At 36.8% G+C, this 22,169-nt stretch overlaps 1 protein-coding gene across 1 annotated transcript; it reads left to right on the top strand.

The window, feature by feature from the left end:
- Positions 1-117: 117 nt before the first annotated feature.
- gosr1 (golgi SNAP receptor complex member 1) lies at positions 118-20,865 on the top strand. The gene is made up of 9 exons (XM_046862863.1): positions 118-267; positions 2,449-2,560; positions 2,661-2,748; positions 3,538-3,645; positions 5,087-5,178; positions 7,579-7,653; positions 15,414-15,443; positions 19,067-19,149; positions 20,270-20,865. Exons 1-9 carry the CDS (start codon positions 237-239, stop codon positions 20,392-20,394), a joined length of 744 nt encoding a protein of 247 aa, XP_046718819.1. The 5' UTR covers positions 118-236; the 3' UTR covers positions 20,395-20,865.
- The last annotated feature ends 1,304 nt before the right edge of the window (positions 20,866-22,169 follow it).

Raw genomic sequence — 22,169 nt, forward strand, 5'->3', positions numbered from 1 at the left:
AAGTGTTGTATTGTCTGTTTGTTGAAGACAGGGGGCGATGTAATGTTTTTTTTGTAGTACGATTGAACAATAAATCTATCCATACTACCGCACTTGATAGTATGCCAAAAAAGAGCGCTATGTATCAATGAGCGCTGTTGAGACACCCTTTGTAGTACATTAGTGCGGTTTGTAACACAGCTTTAGTCTTTTCCACGCCTCTGCCAGCACGACGCGTATGACGTTGGATAACAAAGATGGCGGCTGCAAACAGCAACTACTGGGAAGGTGAGGTGGCAAAGTGGCGTAATTAAAGACTCAGCAGTAAACATTTTACTATACATTTTTGGAAACGTCTTGTTTCTTTAGAACTGTTTTTTATTGAAGCTTGGGGAAAAATTGAGTTGGGATAACGGGCACCAACGCCTTTATCTAATTCATAGCGTTAGCATTAGCTGGATGACGAGCTTTAGCTTTGTAGCTAGACTAGCAAACTGTGTGACGTCAGTAGTGTAGAAGAGATTTTCTGTTTGACACCTATAGTGAGATTAAGCCTAGGGTTTACTTACTTAGATTACGAGACATTATGTAAATGTTTTGTGCTAGGTCTAGACTATTTGTCTCTTAAAACCAGCTGGGTAGCTAATAAGTTGACTAGCAGTCTAGCTCGTCTTTACTCCAAGTGTGTAACTAGTCAACGGAGGGATTTTTGAGTTAACATTAGAAATAGTGCTGCTGCTGATCTCAACCAGGTTTTGCTGAACTGCTGTCATACAAAAGCACATACCACAACTGATATTTGTACTTGTATAAGATCACTAAATGTCACTGAAACAGCAGCACTGTTTTTGGAAAAAAGAGATTCACTGTAATGGTAAATAGTACCGGGTTCTTCCTAAGGCACCAAACGGAAATCCTTTTATGTCCTAAGGTGTTTTTTTTTTTTTTGTTGTTGTTTGGTTTTTTTTTTGAGTTCCGGGTTATTTTTCTGCCGGAAGTAGCTTTTGTAGTGTACAGTTCATTCCATAACAACGGTCGAGTCCGAGGTTTAGAACTTTTACACCATCTCTTTGGGTTCCAGTCTGATTAAAGTGGCCTCACTTCAGCTCTCATCGTTTTCTCATTGAAGAGTGGAGATAAAAACTGCCATTATTGATAAAAACTGTTTGCAGTAATCAGGCATAAATCATCAAGAGTTTGATCATATTTCAACTTTGGAAAAAATCACACAAAAGAGAATACGCTACCATTGATTCACCCTTTTTCAACCGCTCAGACTTTATAATGACACAGTGGGAGTGGTTGACATTTCTGTGGCGTAATTAAAATAATTCTAACGCACCTTTAAATGAAGATTGTGTGTTAGATAAAGGAAAGACTTTGTAAACACAGCAAGTCCACATTCCACTGCAGATAGTTATATCAAATTCAGTTTACAGGTAAAGACTTATGCTGTCGTCACTCACTTTTTGTGGAGTCAAAGAAACAGGTTGTAATAGGTGCCGAAGTACAGAGTCAAATAACCTGCACTGAACCTACACCACAGGAAACATGAGTGATAGGGAATAAATAAAGGGATATAAGGAAATGCACTCTTTTAAGTAGGTTATTGTTTAGACTAATCTGCACATACTTAATCTTAGACTAATAAGAAACGGATTTAAAACTGAAGTGGCATTTAGCAAAATAGAACATATCATCATTGCTGTGTTTTTTTAGGAGCACATTATTTAACATTAATGGGAGTCTCAGGTGACAGAACAGAAAGTATCTTGGACAGATAGAAGTTAAAATATTCTGCTTTGTTTGAACAGGCTGCATTTTAAAAGATAGAGAGAGTTGAAAAAGACTTTCATTGCAGCTGCAATGTAATCGAGAGCAGGAGCTAATTTGCCTTGCGGATGTTTGTTAAACATATAAACGTCATACTGCATGGCAGGCCATGTATTAATAAATGAAGCTAATCTGACAGAATTGCAAGCCAAGAGTTTAATGCTGCGTCTGAGTAAAGCTCATTGCCTGAAACTAAAATACTTTGGGTAAACAAAGCATGATTTATAGTGAGTTATACTGTACAAACTAGTATTTGTTTTAGATAAATCAACTTGCAGACATACTTACTGTTCACTTTATTAGAAACCCATGAGCACATGCTCATTTTTGCAGTTATTATGTGCCTGTTATCAGCCAATCAAGTGTCAGTTGTACAATGCAAAACACATGCAGATGCGGGTGCTCATATCAAACATCAGAATAAGGAAATTGTCTTCTTTGTGACTTTGATTATTATTTAGATATTGGAACCAGATGTATTGGCTTGAGTGTTTAATTAACTATTGACCTCCTGGGATTTTCACACACAATAATAAACGTTTACACAGAATGGTGCTGAAAAAGAAAAGAGACGTAGCACAGCTCAGATTGAATGTTTTACGTTTGTTTTGTTTGTTTTGCTTGTTGCTTTTGCAGATTTGCGTAAACAAGCCAGACAGTTGGAGAACGAGCTCGATTTGAAGCTGGTGTCTTTCAGTAAACTGTGCACCAGCTACAGCAGCTCTCGTGATGGCCGGAGAGGAGACTGGTAAAATTACATGAGGAATTAAATCTTTTAAAAATAAAGCATGTTTGTGTTCTTCATATATATCATATACATGTTTTTTCCTTGTCATTTGTCTCGGCAGTTCGGACACAACACCCCTCCTTAACAACTCCACCCAAGATAGAATGTTTGATACCATGTCAGTCGAAATCGAACAGCTTCTTGCAAAGGTATGGAAGTTACGTTTTTAATCCGGCAGACAATCAGCCAAAAATTATGTCTCAGATGTTGTTTTTTTTGCGATGTTTATACAGCAAAGCTTTAATCCATTACTGTTTTTTGATGGAAGCCCCCAATCAATCAATACACCTGTTTTTGATAGAGATATGTACCCGTTTTATCACAGATTACTAAAAAGTTTTTTCAAAGTTAGAAAATCAAACAAAACAGAATACACTACTGTTGGCACTCCTGCTTTTGGAGCACATGGTGTTTTCTAAATATAATAATAAATGTGAATCCACGGTGTTGTTTTTTTTTTTCATTTTGCTCGCTTGGGGGTTTCATTTTAGCGGAAATGTATTATGTGTTAGCGGCCGGAGCAGCTCCATTAAGAAGGTAGCGGATGGAGGTAAGACATTTGACCGAAGACATCTTGACATGCATCAAGAGTGAGTCATAGACAGATGTAAAATAAAACATCGTTCAGAATCAGATAATCAATAAAACAGAAATCATGTAAGTTATGTATTCTTTCTGTGCGGCCCACGGATTGGTGCCGGTCTGCGGTCCGTGGTGTTGGGGACCACTGCTATAGATTACAAGCACTTTTGTTGCATAACTGATAATCGGCTTCCGTTCAAAATTCCCTACAAAACTTTCGGTAACGCTTCTGGCATGGTGTGTGTAAAAGTGTATGGTTAAAAAAAAAAAAAAAAAAAAAGTGGTCAGTTTGTTTCATGTTTTTCTTTTCCTAGACATTAAGTTTAGTTGTGAATAAATTGTCCTGTTCCTTCTAGCTCACAGGAATAAATGATAAGATGGCAGAGTACACTAGCACGCCGGGCGTGACCTCTCTTAATGCTGCACTAATGCACACGCTGCAGAGGCACAGAGACATCCTGCAGGTGAGACATGTCCTACACCTTTCCATACTCATCTTACCCACTCATGGTGTTCACCTCTGAAAATTAAAGCATGGAGCAGGCAACTTTTCACCTTTCAATCACGTTTTAATTTTTATAATTCTTACATATACAATTAACTTAAAAATATGTTCAAAGATCTTCATTTATTTAAGTATTTCCTGCACTTATGAAGATGGTTCTGAGTAAATAGTCAGTTGTGGTTTATTTTCCAGGTTTCAAGATGATCTGTCAGGTTTCTGATTAATTATTTAAAAAGCAAAGACAGTAAGTTCACTGAAAAGTAGTTAACAGCTTCCACTAGATATTTATTGGAGTCATGTGTTTTTCCTTGGCTGAATCTCAAATGGTGTTCTTTTGGATATATAGTGTTTCTGTAGATGGGCATGATATCGTACCCTGTAAAGAGTAAATACAACTTATTTGAGATTTTGGTCTGCTACTGTGTACAGGCTTAAAAAAGGTTTTGAAAAGAACTACACCTAATTAATGTAGAAAAACAAGTCAGATTTTGAAAAGGTTGGTACGAAAGAAGAATGACAAATGAAATCTGACATCATATAATTTCGTTTTTGTAATGTTAATGCTTAATGCCATAAACTAAATGCTTTTTTTTTTTTAAGGTTTTTTTTACACAACAGCGTTGCCGCGATTTGTTTGATGAAGGCATGCCATAAAAATGTACATACATGTTTGTTATCTGTCAGGAATCCACCTGCCACGCCCCTTCGGCCCCCTTCGGCGTGTCAGGTGCTTTCTCGGCCGCGTTCTCTGAAGCTCCCGGCTTCAATCGCGCACATATGATGCTCGTTTAGCATCATCACCAGCTCCTATTTAAACTTCCACACTCTCACTGTCCGTTATTGTTGGTATATGTTGGTTCACGGCGGTCGTTGTTATCGCTCATGTGTATCCCGGTACGTGCCTTCCCACCGGCACTCTCTCTTCCCAAAGCGCACCGCGGATTCCCCCCGATCCTGCCGGTGTTCATTCTATGCTACCAAGCGCGGCTTTCACCTCCCGTTCATCGCATAACATTTAACAACAAAAGGCATATGTGCACTAACTAACAGCAGAGATTCACCGGTATACAATACAACACCTGGAGCATCTGTAAGGTTTGATTTTTCCGTCACTTTCGCGAGTTCTTCTGCGGCTGCACAGCGCCGATCGACAGAACTGGCGTTAAATGGCAAATATATAAAATAAATGGCAAATATATAATATATATATAAATATAAATATATATATATATATATATATATATAAATATATATATATATATATATATAATCAATTTTAAAAGAATTTCACACTTCAAGTATACACAGAATTAGCACTATGCTTATTCTTCTGTTTGTTTATACAGATTACACCTCAGCTGCATTGCATCTGTAAAATGTTTCCTTCTGTCTGTCCACAGGACTACACACACGAGTTTCACAAAACCAAATCCAACTTCTTAGCTGTCAGAGAACGAGAGGATCTCCTTGGATCTGTCAGGAAAGATATTGAGTAAGTGGACACCCTCCCTCTCTCTCTCTCTCTCTCTCTCTCTCTCTCTCTCTCTCTCTCTCTCTCTCTCTCTCTCTCTCTCTCTCTCTCTCTCTCTTCCCTCAGATGTGATTAGTATGTATCTGAACTCAGTCAGTATTAACAGGTTATCATTCCAAACAGAACATTTTTTAAAGTTATATTAGCAATTCAAAATACTCCAAATGTGAAAGCAGACCAAATTACGCAGTTGAACTTGCGTTGTTCTTTTTGGACTGCTTTTAATCTTAAATGTTTTTAAAAGTTTCGAGTTAACATTCATAAAGCATATGCACTTTATTTGAAACCAAATACAGTGGTACCTTGACCTTCGAGTTTAATTCATTCCGTGGCCAAGCTTGTAGCTCAATTTGCTCGCACATCAAATCAATTTTCCCCACTGAAAATACGTAAAATGCCCTTAATCCGTTCCAACCCTAGTATATTAAATTTTTTGTGTACGTTTAATTTTTATTACGCACATTCATGCAAGAATGCATGCATTCATTCATTTTTTCATTCATGCTATGAATATTATGTTCCATAGTGAATAACTTTTTTGGACAAATTTTTCTGAAACCAAGTTTGAAATGCCTGTGCTGAATATATTATTTAGAAAATGGGTAAATTGTAAACCTGAAGCATATGCACATTGTCTGCAACAATACTAAATCAATCTGTAACATTCGGAAGATTCTTTGTATAAAGAGGTACCATTACACCCCCATCAAAAGTCTGAAATGCTGACATGCAGGTTGCATCAATGGATTCATGGTGTTGACTCAGAATTCTGACCCTACCACCTGTGTGTTGCAGCAGAAATCAATATATATCGGATCTGCCGCCATTCTTCTAGTCTTTATTTGTCTGATTTTGGTCAACCAGTGCCTAGTGTAATCTTAAATTCCTGTTCTTTGCAGACAGAAGTAACACCAGATGTAGTGTTCTTTCTAACTCCTGCCCATGCAGATTTTACACTTTTTTTGTGACTGCATGTTAGACCTTCTGAATTGGTTTGAAAAGTCATATATAAATCTTTTGCAAATGTGCTTCAAGTGCAACCATTTTGTGTGTGGAAAAACACCACTTTGAATATAAGCAGGGTCACATATTACAGTTTGAGATTTATATGTTGCAGGCAACATGTTTTTTCCCCCAAAGCATTTCCCTTTACTCTTGGGCCCCTCAGCTATGTAAACCATGGAGTTCAGTTTAGAGGATGTTTATGACAGTGTGACAAATTGTGTGCATTATCTCAATTGACCACCAGGTGTCAGCACACACTCTTCATTAAACACGCGTTTTGTACCGTCATAACTTTCCTTCCCTAGTCGTGTGTGTGTGTGTGTGTGTGTGTGTGTGTGTGTGTGTGTGTGTGTGTGTGTGTGTGTGTGTGTGTGTGTGTGTGTGTGTGTGACTGCGGAGTCCCTCTTTCAGCATGAGGGCACCAGTGATTACTGTGAAGGTTTTGCCTGTCGTTGTGTTCATTGTGTGCCCCCGCCCCCATCTTGCCTGATCTGCATTGCACCACAGTGTACAGTTAAAATGCCAGCATGCAGAAATGATAGTCACTGTGTGTATGTGTGCGCATGTGTGTTATACAGCTTAGGGCCTTGTATTGCATCCTATTGCATTAAACACACCCTACTGCATACCAGTTGGTGGAGGATATGTGTTTTTGACTTTGTCATTTGGTTAGATTACATTTACATAGCTTGTCCATTACCTGCCTCTTCCCTTCTGAAATGTATGTTAATGTTAATTTGTGCGGGCAGTAATGTGAGGATTGTAGCCTCTGGGTTTGCAAACCATGGAAGAATGGGTCTTTGCTTGCCACTGCCCTGATTAACTCCTTGGGAAGGGTTTGTCTTCCCAGCACTGCACTCATTCATTATTCACACTAAATGCTTTCTGTGGTTGCACTGGCTAGATTCTTCATATAGACAGTAGGAAGAAGAAAGCCCCAGTGTTAAATCATCATGGATTCACTATCCTGAGCTCGAGGGGGCAACTCTGATTAATAGGCTTGAAATGCCGTGCCCTCTGTAAGTTTAATTTTTTATTTGAAGTGGGCCTAACATTTTTTATGTTGATGATCAAAGTCATATATTATCCATTTTGAATTGTAGTAATAGGGTTAGTGAAATTTGGAGGTGATTTCTTGTGACATTTAACTACAGGTTAGAAATCCATCTATATATCATTTAATATATTCAAGAGATGTTGCTGTCTCATGGTTTGTAACTCTCAATTTGTTGTTCATTCAAAAATGTAACATTGAGGAACGTTTCGGTTTCCATAATCCACTTCCATCTTCACAGCCATCACACCAGAGTTGTGGATTTCTTGAATAATGCGTTAAAGTGTTTAATTCTTTAACAGGACATACAAGAGTGGCTCAGGGGTGAACAACAGACGAACAGAACTGTTCCTTAAGGAACATGAGCACCTAAGAAAGTAAGTTCTTATTCTTGTTCCTAACCTTTAATTACTTTAACATGATTCTCTGAACGGTTTTACAGGCTGTCATATATCAGATCTTTTCACAAGGTTAAAGTTTGCTGTATGAGCGCATACAAGATTACCTTGTATTTTAGATGTAGATCAAGCATTCGCTATTATAGGTACAAAGACTTAGGAATTAGAACATTGGAAAATGGATTCTGTTCCACTGGGGTTTTTTTTCTCCTTCAAATCCATTAGTATGTGGCATAATAAAGTTTAGAGAAATGTAGCAGCATTTCCAGCACTCTGTAAATGGATTAAATAAAGTGAACTTTAATGAAACTGTGTTCTAATGTTCTTGATCAGGTATAGGTTAGAACTTTACATCTCGCTCTGTAATTGTGTGTAATCTCATTTGCTGGCTTGGACTCATAGGGCATTAGGCATTTGCCCTTTACAGCAGTTTGTGGTGGAAAGTACAACCTTTCCAACACAGACCAATAAGACAATATAATCTGGTTTTATTTCTACCCAGATCAGATTATTAATATAGCATATGGATATGTACTTAGCTCTAATCCTCGACAGTATCTAACATCTATTGTTTGTTCTCTCAGCAAGACAAAAAAAAACAGTAATCATTTCTGAAATGGGCTGACATTACCCAAAATGATAAAAAGAGGAAAAATAACAGCAGAATTTCAAAAAGTCTTTTGAATTATTAATTGAGTGATTGGCTTAGAGCATAAATAATTTAGCAGGCAATAGGCAATATGTAGGCTGTATAATGAAAGCATTTAGCAAATGTAAAACTCAAATTGTTATGAAGTCAAACTAAAATTGTTTTAATAGGTGTAAGCTTACCATATCTTTATGGAGCTGGCTTTGTGCAAGAGACATTTTCATGCTGGAAAATGTTTTGTGCGCCTGACGGTCGTAAAACAACCACATATGGCTGGAAAAGTCCGGTATCCCAATATGTTTGTCCGTCTAGTATATATACATCAAGATTAGACATTGTGTTTAAATGATTTGTTGTGTGATAGTGAGGATGCTAATTTATATTCTATAATCCTACTCTGTCTGCTAAAAAGGAAATCGGTCATCAGTAAGAGACTAATTGTATTTGGACGTGATGTCATCAGTAACATATTTTATACTTATCTGGTCACTCACTGACAGCTTTAGGCACATTGTGAGAGGAAAGAAAGGAAGATAATGTGAGCAGAGCTCTATAAGTACACATTACTGATGATTACCGAGTTAAAAACGGGAGGACTCTAAGAGAAAGGAAAAACTCAAACACATTAGAGGAGCTTAGACTGTCTGAAAGTGCTTTGCCACCTCAGTCAAGGCCTTCTGAGCCATCTACAGGGAATGTGTAATTCCCATCTTCCTTCCGTCCTCAAATGACTTCATCATTTTATCTGGTGGAACACCCACATATTTGCTTTGTGAATCAGCAATTAGAAACCAATGCATGGTAAAAATTTGGAAGTACCTTAGAGTATTAAAGCATCTATTTCCAGCAGATCTAATGCCCCTGGTCTTTTGCTGACTTGCGTTTTTGACCAGCAGTGTACAGAATAGTGTATAACCATTACCTTAATCACTTGACTTCAATGTCTTCCCTGCTTCCCTACTTTTATTTATTTATGTGTGTGTGTGTGTATATATATATATATATATATATATGTGTGTGTATAGATATTGGTGAACGTAAGTAAGCAGCACAAGCATGTTTGTTGGAGATGGCTGCTTACCGCAGTCTTGTATATGCTAATGTAATTACTATGATTGGACTTTCTGTTCTAGCATTGCCAGAATGCCAATTCATTCTCCTTGTTATATCAGCGTGGTACAATTATTTACAAGGTACCTTTAGACTGCGTGAACTTTAAAAGAGGCACTGTTTTGCCATTGTATATATTCAGTGATTTTATGAATACATTTTTGTTTAGCGTTGTAATATTTGCTGACAGGCACCTCCCCACGGGTTCAGTTTCTCTTTGCTTAGCACTAATTCCAGAGTGCTGACTGCATTTCTTTGGCTCACGTTCATAGCTCAGAACTCAGACAAAAAGGAAATGGTTAGGGTCGTTTTTTTATTCACCACTAATAAGGTACTGGGAACTAAGTATTTTCCCCTTCCTAGGGCTAGATGATATAAAAATGCATCAATATCACAATACATGCATCAACTCAGACTTTTGTACATAGTATTTTCCTTGCTATTATTTGTTATAAAGCTCACCATTTATTATAATTAATGCTTTGTCTTTCATACAGCACTGTCTGGCCCTGATCTGAAAGAAAGATGGAAGTATGTTCACATCAAGCCCTAAACTGTTTTTCAGGTCATAGGACAGCAAACGTACTTACCCAGTTCTCTGTTTGTGTGCAGGCAAATTCCCACGTGTTGGTAGTCATCCACATAGTTTTAAAGGATCATGAAAATGTTTTTCATATATGGTGCAGATATAGTTATTCTTTGTAGGAACTGCCCATGGAATTCAGTATCATCAAAACAGTTGTGTTCTGCAATCTGAACTTACATTGATGTAAGTCTGGTGGCTGGAAAATCCCATTATCTGGAAGAATATTTATATTTTCTTCTATACTATATATAAAATTTCCGAAGCTGTCATGTTTATACGATGCTGATCGTTTGACAGCAGGAATCCGATTACAAATTAAATTAATTAGGTTTATGTCAGTTTCACTGCAGCACTTACATACAGTGTGTAAATCAGAATCAGAATCAGGTTTATTGGCCAAGTGTGTTGACACACACAAGGAATTTGGTTCCAGCTGTTTGTTACTCTCAAAAGTACAGACATAAATAAAAACCTATACATGACAAAACAGACACAACAAGACAAAAACAGACTATACAAGACAATACAGACAATACAGACAATATAAGACAGTATAGACAGTGTGGGTAATAAATAGGGATACAGACCAGTAATGTACATAAAGTGTGGGAGTGCATGGTAGTGCAAATGACAGTATTGTGTGCCAGGTATGATGAGAGAGGTTACTATAAAACTTTGTACAGTATATAGAAGCAATAGTGTGTGCAACATATACAGATAATGTGATGAGTGACAGTTTTGTGTGGTACTCATAGATATGAGCATGGAATTTAATTAAATTAAAGAAGTGACACTCAGCAAGGCTTTAGACATCCTTAGGCACACTGCGAGTTCTAAACCACCATGATCATTGCATGACGATGCCAAGGCAATGGATGCCACACATTTTCTAATGACCTCATTCTTTCAAAAAGTAAATAATTTTATTTAAAATTAAAATCTCATTTTTGTACATAGAGATGCATGCCATTAAAACAAATAATTTATTTTCTACCCAGATCAGAGTATTTTTAATGTCTCATATATGTGGAAAAGACATCTTTGAGCAAGCGTGGACAAACTCTGCCAAGCACGCCTCTTATTCCATTATCTAGCTTAGTTTCCTTTCACCAACTCCCTGTGGTGGTATAAAACCGCAGTGACCAGCAGAGGAAATAGAAGAATGTCCTGCTAGCAACATGTACCGAGACAGTGCCTGTTCAGTGGTACACCATAAAATTTTTAGGAATATTTACTTTGATATCTCACATATGTCACATTATGTCATTATGTCTGAGCATATGAGAGACAGATTAGAATACACAAAGAGACACTGGGTGAGGACTTACAGTAGAGTCGTGCTGTAATAAAGCAGCAGATGGAGCTCAGCAGCCTGTATCCAGATGCACGCTCCTTTTTTTCTGTCAACTCTGGTTGAGCTGTGACATAAATCTCTCCCTGCCTGTCACAGACACTAGCTACTAGGATCCTTCTTACTGCCAAGCTCAAAAATGGATGCTCAAATACTGAGTGAGCAAGAAGTTAGGAAAGATGTGATAAAGTCTATGGGATGATAAGGTTTTCTAATTTGTCTCAGTTGGTTTGAATTTGACATTTGATTTACGACCTCATGGTATAGACCCATTTAATATTTGTCTCAGGTTAGAGTCTGCTGGTGTAATGGAGCGTATCAGAGTTTGTTAGAGGTTTCTGTCATTCTGCTGTTCCTGTAATGTGTATGTCTGCTTAAGAGGATGTAATAAGACAAATGGTCTATGCATAGGTCACATTACATAGCAGAATGTCCACTTACTAGCCATAGCTCCTTATTTTTCTCTTACTGCTGCATGTCTTTCCAAGGTGTGAGCAGCCACAGCTGTTGAAGTTTCCCAGGGGAGACAAGGACATGGAGTAGTTTTGTGTCCATGCCAGATTTGTGATGCCATCACATTTAAGCCTTCTCTGAAAAAAAGGAGTCTGGAAACTGGACTGGAGTTTTCAGACATTCATTTATTAGGCGTATGCAGAAGATCAATAGTCCAGTTGAGTCGTCCAAGTCTGTCTGCGAGTAGAGCTGAACAAGGATTTTAAAGTATGAAGAAAAAAAATGTGAATAAGTAAAGCAAATGAGAGCTGCTGAAACCAGGGCATATTTGCATGCCTGTTTGAAAACTGCATTTCTGTACTGCTACAGTGCAAAACAGATTTAGTTAGTAAGAGTCACACTCAAACATTATAATCTTTTCAAGACCAAATTGTGCTTTATAAGGATAAAGCTCTGTAAAAGACAATATTCAATTTGAGGAAGGGAATAATGAGCTCTTTTCATGCATCATTGAAGTAAGCTGTGTATAAATGTATTAAGTACACTTCTTGGATAAAGTTATGGGACTTAGAAGAGAAACTGAATTGTCCTGATTGTAATGGCTGAAGCTGGGACACGAAAAAAGCTAAAGGACCAGTGGCTCCAAGAGTTGAATTTGTACTTCATTATAATGAGTGACTTAATGACTGTGGCAGCCCAGACTGGCCATTTGAGAGTTGTTTTTTACTGTCTGAGAAAATGTTCGCATGCACAAACGCACACACCCACTCGCAGCACCAGTTTGTGTCATTCTTTCTGTTTTGCACTGATAGAAGAAGACATTAAATCTTTCAACCTGGTCCCATATCTGCCTGTAAATAGTCAGAATGAAGCCGAGTGGAGCTTTCCCCCCCCTACTTTAACAGTTGTGCATTGGTGTGTGCAGCTGTGAAGAGGCAGGGTGGACTGGAATAACCGTCTGTTTATTTAGTGGGTATTAGTAGTGCTCTAGTATCTTTTTTGTGTGTGTTTGTATTTTTGCGGTCTGTAGAAAGTTAGAAAATATGTGTTTTCACCATCCTATTAAAAAGATATTGGGCTAAAACGTATCAATTCTAATTGTGTCGTAAAATGCTGACTGCATTGTTTGTGCAGAACGAAAGTCTCAAGAGGATGATGTCATGTCCCAAGGTCCATGGGTGTTTTGAGAGGGTGTGGTTTAGTCACTGGTGTTCTGCGGGGAAACCTAGATAAGTACAAGTGTATGCATTTATATTCTTTACAGCAGCAGTTGAACTGAACAGAGTTTTGCCTGGGTTGTGAAGTGGCTCAGTCATGTATCCACAGAGGCCTATTTAACTTATTAACAACACATTGCTGCAGAAAAACTGCTTATTTTTAGTGGTGACAATTATCTAAATTGTCAATTGACAGAAGTGTCATTTTTTAAATATACACAGCAAACACAGTATTTATCAGTTGTTGAAATAACACATGCAGTGCTTCATTTAAATGTAGCTAGATACAAAATAAATACTAGAGCTAATTCGACTTGAATTTGACTAATTTAAATCTCCTTAACAGGCATTCATCACTGATTGGTGATTATTCTAAAATCTAATTCTAAAATCATTGCACACTCTTTACCCCCAGTCTTTCATAGTAACCGGTTGTGGGCGTCTATTAGCTCACATATGTGGTAGAGTAGATTATGCTGTGATGCAGCACGAGCTGCAGTCTGAAGAAAAAGTGTTTGGCTGAGTTATTAGGGGGGAAACATGGGTTAGCCTTCACACGCCCTTGTTAGCAGAGGTCATAAGATGAGAATAGCTGGTTGGTGGGTGGGAAATGGCAGATGCCCAAATTGTGGATCAAGTGGGGAAAGAATTTACAAACATAAATTACCACAGCATGGGATTTCTCCTTTTCCGAAGTGCATTAGCTAAATGAAAGTTCTGAAAGTGGCTGAAAATATCATACCGCAATGAGTGTGTCTCTAAAACACAGCAATTTCTTTCAGAGGGGAAGTGCATTCAATAACGTCACTCAGGCGAGCACATACATTGCACTATGCAGGCCCTTCCAAACGCCAGTTCTTCTGTATTTGCTTTATGCAGCAGATCAAAAGATGTATTATACAGATGTATTAAACAACATAGAACCTTCTGGTGAATGCCAGGGAGTTTTAACTGTGCAAAATTGGAATAAATACAATTAACATAAATAATGTTTCATATTTCTTTGTATATACTCTACTTGTAACTTCATCATGATGGTGATATTCTTCTGCTGTGATGCTTTTCCAGGCTTCTACCACAGCTTTTTTCTTTCAGTTGTTGAAAGGAAGTGAAATGTATGCTCAGTTTGGATTAATGTTTTTGAATTGTGGAAAAGTATTTTCCTACTATTTGATAATTCTGGTAATTTTACAAATAATGTGAACAATAAGAAAACTAAATGGCAATCAAACATGCTTAGAGGAGAGCACTTATAAACAGAGGAGAAAGAACTACAAACCTGTATAGGGGTATAATAATACTTTCTGGATCAGTGTGGGAATTTAAAACCGATTCCTCCTGATGGCAGAGTGAAGGATTTTATTGTCATGACATGGGAGCCCAGGTTGCAAAACTCTAAATAAAAAAAGAAAATGTGCACACAACCATATGAGGAAATTTATAATAATTAGTCCAGTTGCAAAGTCATGCATCATTAATCATGACTTATAGGGACTTTGACAACCTTTTAACCAAACCTTTTGACACTACTCATTACATCCTGTCATGGTTAAGAATTTCTGTCCTCACTGTAATGTTACAGTTGCTAAAAAAGAGTAATGGGGACCATTAACCCATTAAAACCCACTGCAGCCCTTTTCAGTGCCAACACTCTGCAGCACTGCTGTACTCTGGAAGAAGTGAAGAAAGGGAAGAATTAGCAATTTTGTTTTATTGCACGTTAAATATGTAATTTGGCATAGCAGAGCTCATCTGTCTCGAAAAGCATTTTTCTGTACTTTAAGCTCTAGGTTTTCTTTGGTATTACCTTTTAAAATGAGATGATTTTAAATGGTAAATCTGCTATCAGCAGACTACATCATTAAGAATGAAGGGATTTAACATTTAGTTAAATGTTTTACATTTTCATTTCAACACTGAGACACAAATGTACTGTTGCTGTGCTATAGTTGAAACACCTGAATGTGTTTTACACATGTGGGTGCATTTCAATTATTTTTCTTCTTATGTTCATTAAGTGTTTATGTATCTCTAAAGGGTTGATTTTTTTTGTTTGGGAGAGGAAAATATATCTTGTCAATGTCCTTGTACCTTACTTGATGTGGAATTACACTATATGGCCAAGAATCTTGGGACGCATGACTTTTCAGCTATATGTGGTCTTCCCCAAAATACCACATTGTTGGAGGCTCTTATTTCTAGAGAATGTCTTTGGATTCAGTAGCAACAACCACAAGTGTCCACAAACCTTTTGTCCATATAGTGTTTTATTGGATTGTTCTCCCTTCTCAACAAAAGATAAATGCTTTCTTTTAATCATTCAACCTCATTTCAATTAAAGCCTCTTACAAATCATCTTTTTTTTTTTTACAGCTCGGATCGACTTATTGAAGACACAATAAGGTAATTCTAAACCTTCAGAAATTGCTCAGTACTTAAATACTTCAATCCTACTATCATTGCTGAAATAACTGTTGGAGATCTACACATTTTAATTGGCTTAAAATGTGTATGTTTCTTAATTGGTGTATGACGTGTCTTCTCAAATCTCTAATACTCAAATCTCTGCTAAACCAGTAGTGTATTTTGCCTCCATTTCCATTAGAAGAGACCTCAATCAATGCTAAACACCAAGCCACTAACCCATTACTTGTCCATTCTCTGATACCATTAGATTATTGCTTGAGATTAGGCTGAAAGCAGATCCTGTCTCTTAAGTGAAGCTGTCAGAAAAGCTTTCTTGGCAAACATTTAATGGTTGCTTTGTTTGAAACCACATATTCCACTTTGTTCAAACGTACATCCCGTGTCCACCATGGCAGGCACGACTAATGGATGCGAATCTTAACGTATCACAGAAACATTGCCGTGTGTGTGTGAATATTTAAAATCAAATGCCTACTATGAGTTGAGTCTTGGCTCAGTAAATAACAGTTAACACATCTGAATGTGCAACTAAAGCCCTGAGTACAGGCCCTGCGCTTGAACTGAGCTTATACTTACACTTGAGTGCGGGAGGTCATGTGCGTACCCATGGTATGACTGGACGCACGTGTGAGCACATTCTATTTTACGTCCCAACGTTGGAGTTAACCTCATCTGGGGGAAACCCACAGAAGTCAGGTGGCCCAGATGCTTAATTAAACTGGTTCTTCTTCTTCTAATTTCCCTGAGCGTTATTCATGCAGTTAATTGCTCAATATCTACTGCTTGTGATTGTTACACTTCCTGCACAGGTCTTACGAACTAAAATGTGTTTGGGACTCATCATTGCAGTAGTCTCTGGGGTGCGTGGGTGCTTCTGGTTGCATTTTTAATGATGTTTAGAAAGGTCTCCTAAACAAGATTTCATATAATGTCCTTGGACAACATTTTCTGACTAACCGTTAACACTATATAATTAACAGATAATTGTTCTTTCCACTGTAGATAATTTGGAACTGATGAGTCATTTATCTTTACTGATCAGAAAGTTTTGAGAATGTTTTGATGTCATTAATATGAAAGTAATTGGATTAGGGTATGTTCAACTTGGTAACAATGGGTATCTACATAGTTTACCAAAAAAATCTAAACTAGAAAATTACATATATAAATATTCCAAAAAATATTAAATGTGCCTAAAACTTTAAACATATTTGTCCATCTAATGTTTCCAAGCCAGCTCAGCTAGTACTTTAGAAGAGAAACAGCCAACAGTATTTGTTAAACAGCTTCTCATGGAGCACCACAAGGCATTGTAACAAACTGATGTAAATATCTTCCATGTACATGAGCTCACAGGGGAGAACGACAACTGCTTTCCCTCCCAGTCAAAAACATTTTTGGAACCCTTTTAATCCTATCATCAGGATTTGTCCTCTTAATCTCCCACTCATAGCACAACCACTACACAATTTTAAATGTAATGATAAATAGAAACTGATTAACACTTTTTGTTTCCTTTACTCTCCAGCCTCAGTAAGAACAAATATGTTTGAACAGTTTGCAAATTATAAGATCTTCACTGATGCTGCTGCCTGGAAATATCTAGAAACATTTTTACAGCATATAGATTAGATTAGATTCTACTTTATTGTCATTACACATGTACAAGTACAAGGCAACGAAATGCAGTTTGGGTCTAACCAGAGTGCAATAACAGCAAGTGCAGGATATATAGTTTTTACATGATTTACATAGTTAAATAAAATGAAATATAGACTATAAACAGTAATTTAAAGATGTATATGTACTATAAATGTCGTATACAGATGAATATATATGTACTAAGAACATAATATACAGATTAATATATGTACTATGAATATAATTACAGATGAATGAGTATATATGTACTATGAACAATAATATACAGATGAATATATATATATATATATATATATATATATATATATATATATATATATATAAAATATAAATAATAAATAATGTATATATATGTGTGTGTATGTATATATATATATATATATATGTGTGTATATATATATATATATATATATATATATATATATATATATATATATATATATATATATATATATGTCTGTCTGTGTGTGTGTGTGTGTGTGTGTGTGTGTGTGTGTGTGTGTGTGTGTATGTATGTATGTATTGTGAACATGAACATATAGTATCATTTAACAAGGAAATAAGAAATTTGTAAACAATTAGGCAGAATTTTATTTAATTACTTTTCTATTTTTACTGTTTACCCCATTTTTACTTCACTGTCTCATCAGCAGGACAACAGAATATGCCTCGTTCCTGTTCTCTAGTTTGTTAGTGCCATTTTACTCTGTGAAGGCAGTTTGTCCTTTTTTTTTCACCAGAGCTGTGGAGTTACTATATTCAGTGTTTTTAGAGTAAGAAAATTAATTTAGTTTATGGCACAAATATGTGTCTAAATGAATTGCTTAGTTCTGCTCTCCCAGTGCTCAGGTAAAGGCCATCAGCAAAGCTCTCAGAGGTGATGAATGTCTCTGGGTTCTGGAAAAGCTAAAGAATACTGAAACAAAGCACTGGTTGTTTGTCTAAATGCACAAAAGGGAAAAAGCACCAAGAGGGAGTTGTTTTATTTGTTATACTTTTATTTGTGTTTGTGTTATTATTTTTCCTCTCCTGTTTATGATTTAATGCTTTGTTTAAATCAGTTTTGTGCTGTATCATGGGTGGAGTCGAAATATGAAGCTACAGAAAATGTACTGTGTAATGTTGCAACCAAAAATAACAATGTCAACAGATATGACAAAATGATCATAGCAGCTCAGAATTTGCATCATTTAACACATCTAATGTAACTCATCATCTAATTCCCAAGACCATCATTGGTGTGTTTGAGGAGGGAACGTCTCCATGGGGTTGTGATCCCCAGGGGTATGATGCCCTGTTGTACACAGGATATTATAATGTACTTAGAGAATTTATCCATGACTTATACCTATATTTCCAACACTATTTCTTTGCATTAAAAGCATGTTAATGAAGACATGTTCTTTAACCTGTGAAAATGAAGATTTATTTTTTTATTTTTTATGTGCAATAGTTGACTTACTTTTCAACCAAGGCTTAAAGATTAAATTTATTACCCTGCATTTAGTTTGCTTTGTTAATTAGTTTTGTCTATAAAGTGGACTTGGCCTGGGATAACTTTTGTACATCTTTTTGTCCTACTCCTCCAAGCTGAATAGCTAAATAGCGGAAACCTGCAGCATGCGCTGAGGTGCCAGGCTATCATTTACACTCCAAAAAGCTGCTGAGCTCAATCCTGAGTGAGCTATAGTGTCACACTGCAATTTAATCCTCTCTACCAGTTACAGGAAAGTGAGACTCAGCTGAAGAAGACAAATAATGCTGGCTCTGAATTTGCCTGACAGTTTCAGAAAAGTATTAAGCACATAACCAGGTCATACATTTAACTGTGACAGCATAGCCATTCTGTTTTTGTATTGGGTTACAGCAGAGTTAAAGCTACTGTAAGTAATCTAATGTTTAACTCATGTGAAATCATTCTCTCATTTTTTTTGCAGTATTGCCATGGCAACCAAGGAAAACATGACCTCCCAGCGAGGCATGTTAAAATCTATACAGAGCAGGGTCAACACTCTGGCCAGTATCCTTTTTTCAAGTGGTAAAGGTTTTTTTTTAAAAGCATCAACCAATGGCTAGTATAGAAATAGGGTTTTAGATTTTTCATTAAGATCTTGTCTAAAGAGGAGATAAAACTACACTATATAGACAAAGGTGTTGGGACACCTGATTTTCCAGCCATGTATGCTTCTTCCTATAACTGTTAGTACCAAGTTTGAGGCACACAATTATGTGGGATGTCTTTGGTAGTAGTATACCCCAGACCTCCTTACATCACCTTCACCAGTACTTAACTTTACTAAATCTATTGTGGCTAAGTAAACATAATTCTCCACATTCGTGCTCTAAAATCTAATAAAAAAAGCTTCCCAGAAGGGTGGAGGTTTATATGGCAGCAAATGGAGACAATGTGTAATGGGATGTTTTAAAACCATATATGAATCGTGTGGTCAGGTGTCCACAAACTTTTGTCTATATAGTGTACTAGTGCCGAGTGCATTGATATGGGAAAGTAATTATCCATTGCACAATGTCCACCATGCCAGGAGACGATCAGTGATTTAGGTGGCTTACTAAAGAAGTAGCTTTTATACTTATTGCATGAAGTACATTTTGGACATGTGATATATCTTGAAGATTATTATATTATAATGTGGTGTACTTTAAATTACAATCACCAGTTTCTGAGAATACAATAGGTTAATACCTACCTTAACAGGGGGCAGCAGTAACAAGTCTTTGTTAAATGAGCTTGCACAAAGCCACTGTTCAAAATGTTGGGATCAGGTGTAATATACATGCATGGCAACCATGACACAGACACAGCAATCTTTTAGAGAGCATTTGAAATTTAACAACCTGTTAACTCAAGTAATTAGTGCTTTTGCAATGGATGCTGAGAGGAAAAAAATGAATATGGCAATTTTTTTCCAAAACACTACTTGCAGCTAAACTTGTGTGGTAGTGTAAAAAAAAAAAAAAAAGTTAATCAGATGTTCTGAAAATTAATACCGACTATCTACATCTTTCAAAAGAATATTGTGTCCACTTAGAATAAGACATTTATTTAAGTTAATCATAGGTTCTAATTATATTTAGGAAATCTTGGAACCTTTCTTTGGGTTCTTAACTTTTCTTGCCAGATCGATTTCCTGCCATCAATAGCCTCATCCAGCGGCTCAACTTGAGGAAGAGACGGGACTCATTAATTTTGGGTGGAGTAATCGGCATCTGCACCATCATTCTGTTGCTTTATGCATTTCACTGATTGACAGAAGATCTGATGGCATTTTGGGCTGTTCTGTGAGCAGTGGCAGGGCTTGGAGAATATGCTCAGTAAATGGGACCCTGGAGGCTGCTACGCAGACTCCCACTTGGCCTAATCAAATAACAGGATTGATTGTGGCCAGCATGGACTACCTTACTTGTATCTAGCACTGGGTTGGATGTGGCTCTTACAGCATTTGTGTTTTCTTAATACAAACATGCTCTTCTGTTGACCAAATAATAAAAGGAACCAGAACATTTTGGTTTTAAAGAGCAGCCTGTAATACTAATACTGGCTTTTAAAAAAGTCTCTCTGTGACACAGCACCATGAAATTGTGCTGTCACTGTTGATTACTGGGGAAGAGGATTTTAATGTGATGGTCCTTTTAGTGACGGGGATGTTCATCATGTTATGTTCCATGTGATTTAATAAATTATTCATATACATGATATTAAAAAGTGTAAAACGTTGTGGTACTACTAAAGTCGTTTTTATTCTGCAGACAATTTCAGATTGCTTGTGATTATGGCCAGCTTGCTGACAATGAAAACTGCTTTGTAGTGCATAGAGATAAGTGATTAACCTAAACCTCTTAAACTATCATTGGAGAAATGCTAGAAAGGTAGAGATGCAGCATCATCTGTTCGTTCTTGTGAACCTACAATCTTTGTAGCTGAACTGAATCGACTGATCCAGAAGACGACTGACAGGCAACTAATCCTGTCTTTGAAGTGCTGAACAGAACAGCTCCAGAAGAAAATCTCAGGAAAACAAGCAAGGATTTAATACTTAAAAACAGGATCAAAACCAGGTAGACAGAGTATTCTTTTAGTAAAACATGTTACATTAGGCAATTATATGTTTTCTACAGCACAATGAAAAAAGGCTCAGGTTTATAGTTCCATAACAAACATCCAAAATATTTTTATTACTAATTTTGCTGTAGACAATAAAACCTGGTTAATAGTCATCCAGACAAGGTAGCGCTGCATTAATGACTGTACAGGCCTGCGTCAGAATTGTTGCAGGAATTAATTTTTTTTTTTTTTTTCCTCTGTGTGTTTTTGCAGGAATAAAGGAAAGTCTCCTTAAAAGTATATATATATGCTGCTTGGATGCAACATGATACATTTATCTGTAAAATTCTATTAAGGAGTACTGGTTACATTACTAATTATGTCAGATTCGTTACAATTCCTTCAGAACTGTGTAATAATGGGATTTTAAAACCATCTTATCCACATCTCGGCTGTTAATGACTGTTTACTTTATTGTTGCTACAAGCCTTTCCGTTTCCTCACCTCAAATGAATTGTCATAATTGTAATTTCACCATTTTTCGAAAACCTGTAGGTGTAATTTCTTTGGTGAACATAGAGCTGATTGGATTTGCCAGAAAGCTTTAGTTTTGTCTTATCTGTACAAAGGACATTCTCCCAGAAACTTTGTGGCTTGTAAATATGCATTTTGGCAAATTCCAGTCTCGCTTTTTTATGATTTGCTTTCAACAGTGGAATCCTCCATTAAGTCCACTATGGCTTAAACAGCAACAGATGGTGTGATCTGACACTGATGTACCTTCACCATGTAGTTTACCTCTAATCTCTTTGAAAGTTTGAAGGCTCTTTAGTGACCATTTGTATTTGGTCTTCTAGTCTTTCACATGTTTGTCTATAATTTTCTCTCTAATTTCCTGAGACAACTCTCACCTTAGCTTTCTGTTGTCTGTATTCAGTGTGGTGCACACCATGATCCCAAACAGCACAGTAAAACTT

The sequence above is a fragment of the Silurus meridionalis genome, chromosome 12, assembly GCF_014805685.1.
Source record: "Silurus meridionalis isolate SWU-2019-XX chromosome 12, ASM1480568v1, whole genome shotgun sequence".
NCBI classification, from domain to species: domain Eukaryota; kingdom Metazoa; phylum Chordata; class Actinopteri; order Siluriformes; family Siluridae; genus Silurus; species Silurus meridionalis.

Bases quoted from the DNA above. Each gene is read 5' to 3' on its own strand.
- gosr1 (XM_046862863.1), top strand. From the start codon at position 237: ATGGCGGCTGCAAACAGCAACTACTGGGAAG. The intron at 7,654-15,413 runs GTAAGTTCTTAT...TTTTTTTTACAG, and splicing joins GAACATGAGCACCTAAGAAA to CTCGGATCGACTTATTGAAG. The intron at 15,444-19,066 runs GTAATTCTAAAC...TTTTTTTTGCAG, and splicing joins CTTATTGAAGACACAATAAG to TATTGCCATGGCAACCAAGG.